The sequence below is a fragment of the Staurois parvus genome, unplaced genomic scaffold (assembly GCF_062004578.1).
Source record: "Staurois parvus isolate SC_StPar_1 unplaced genomic scaffold, SC_StPar_1.0 ptg000011l, whole genome shotgun sequence".
Taxonomy (NCBI): domain Eukaryota; kingdom Metazoa; phylum Chordata; class Amphibia; order Anura; family Ranidae; genus Staurois; species Staurois parvus.
In genome coordinates, this window is record NW_028317807.1 from 21903933 (window position 1) to 21905705 (window position 1773).

A 1773-nucleotide genomic window follows, 5' to 3' on the forward strand; every position below is an offset into this window, starting at 1 on the left:
CAAAGCCTTGCCTTGCTTAGTGGCTGCTGACTTTGTACTGCATACGTTGACATGGGGGAGCCCTGTAACACCTGTGAATTTTAAATTTCTTATCCAAAATTCTGGGAAGTTAGTTCATTAACACTTTTCATAAAAAGAGGTGAGGTTCTGGTAACAAGGAATATTTGAAAGTACCCAATCCTCAGAAGTTAATTTAATTTTTATAGGGTAGTGATAACTGTCCCACCAATCAGTGCCACACAATGTTGGGAGCTAGGCCTATAATGGAGACACCTAAGGGTCTTTTGCAATAGAATTAGAGAGGGCCAACACACACATTTTGAATTAGTAACTACTGGACATACCCTGGCACCTACAGTATGTATGTATTGTTATATGTCTTGTATATTTTTATTTTTTTGTACTTAATAATATGTTATAAGCATGCTTGATAATTTCCTTGTATGTAGGTGGATTGCTGATTTTCCAAGTCTTTTTACTGTACCCAATATATATATGATGTTGTGTTTTGAGCTTAAACTCAACCACCCGAGCAGCCAAATATCATATGGACCCTTGAGCTCATCCCTAGTTGTCATTAGAACAGGAATAAACAATGAGGACACCTGTATCAGTGGTAACAACCTCAGAAGAGATTTTTCCAGTTTTCTTCTTTGTTTTTGGGACAGGAAGTGAAAGACAATCTCCCTTTTTGGACAAAGGAAATAAAAAATGGGACAAAGATTCTAACCATTCCCTACCCTGTGCAAAACAAATGGAATGCTAGTGATATATTTTAAGATACATTTTTAAAACACTTCACCAAAATTATATTTTTCCATTATATTGTGAAGAATGGCTTTGAGAAATGACACCGTGATTACAGAATTTATTCTTCTTGGACTTTCTAGAAATCCAAAAATTCAATTTATTCTTTTTTTAATCTTTCTGCTTGGGTATTTGATCATTTTGACTGGAAACATTCTAATCATTGGACTCATTTTAACAGACACCAATCTTCAAACACCCATGTATTTCTTTCTTTTCAACCTCTCTTTTCTGGATATCTGTTTTTCAACTACAACCGTACCAAGAATGCTGAGAGATTTGATGTCGGTAAAGAAAATAATCACTTATGCAGAGTGTGCAACGCAACTGTACATTTGCCTCTCTTTAGGGGAAACTCAGTGTATTTTGCTTGCTGTAATGGCATATAATCGTTATGTAGCCATATGTTATCCATTACACTATACTACCATCATGAGTAGTATGGCCTGTGTCAGAATAGCTGTTAGTACATGGATTTGTGGATTCCTTCTTTCTATTTTACATGTGGCGCTTATACTCAATGTAGATCTTTGTGGGAACAATGAAATAAATGATTTTCTTTGTGAAGTACCAGAAATCTTATCTATGTCATGTGAAAACACTTTCTTCATTGAAAGCATTAATTACATAGTTGGTGTAATTGTTCTCATGATTCCTGTTGCCTTTATTGTAGTTTCATATATTAAAATCATCTCAAGTATACTTAAAATTACATCATCAGCTGGACAAAGGAAAGCTTTTTCTACATGTGGATCTCATTTGATAGTTGTGACAATGTATTATGGTTCAGTCATGGCTGCCTATATGAAACCTAGGTCAAGCTTAACACCAGAAACAGACAAAGTGATTACCATCTTTTACTGTGTTGTAACTCCAATGTTTAATCCTGTCATTTATACCCTTAGAAATAATGATGTTAAATCTGCATTTTTGAAATTTAGAAATAGATATTCTTGCTGCTCATAA

General features: G+C 34.5%; 1 protein-coding gene across 1 annotated transcript; it reads left to right on the top strand.

Annotated features, from left to right (window-relative positions):
• Positions 1-834: 834 nt before the first annotated feature.
• LOC149474100 (olfactory receptor 5V1-like) lies at positions 835-1773 on the top strand. The gene has a single exon (XM_089672564.1). It carries the CDS (start codon positions 835-837, stop codon positions 1771-1773), a length of 939 nt encoding a protein of 312 aa, XP_089528690.1.

Bases quoted from the DNA above. Each gene is read 5' to 3' on its own strand.
- LOC149474100 (XM_089672564.1), top strand. From the start codon at position 835: ATGGCTTTGAGAAATGACACCGTGATTACAGAATTTATTCTTCTTGGA.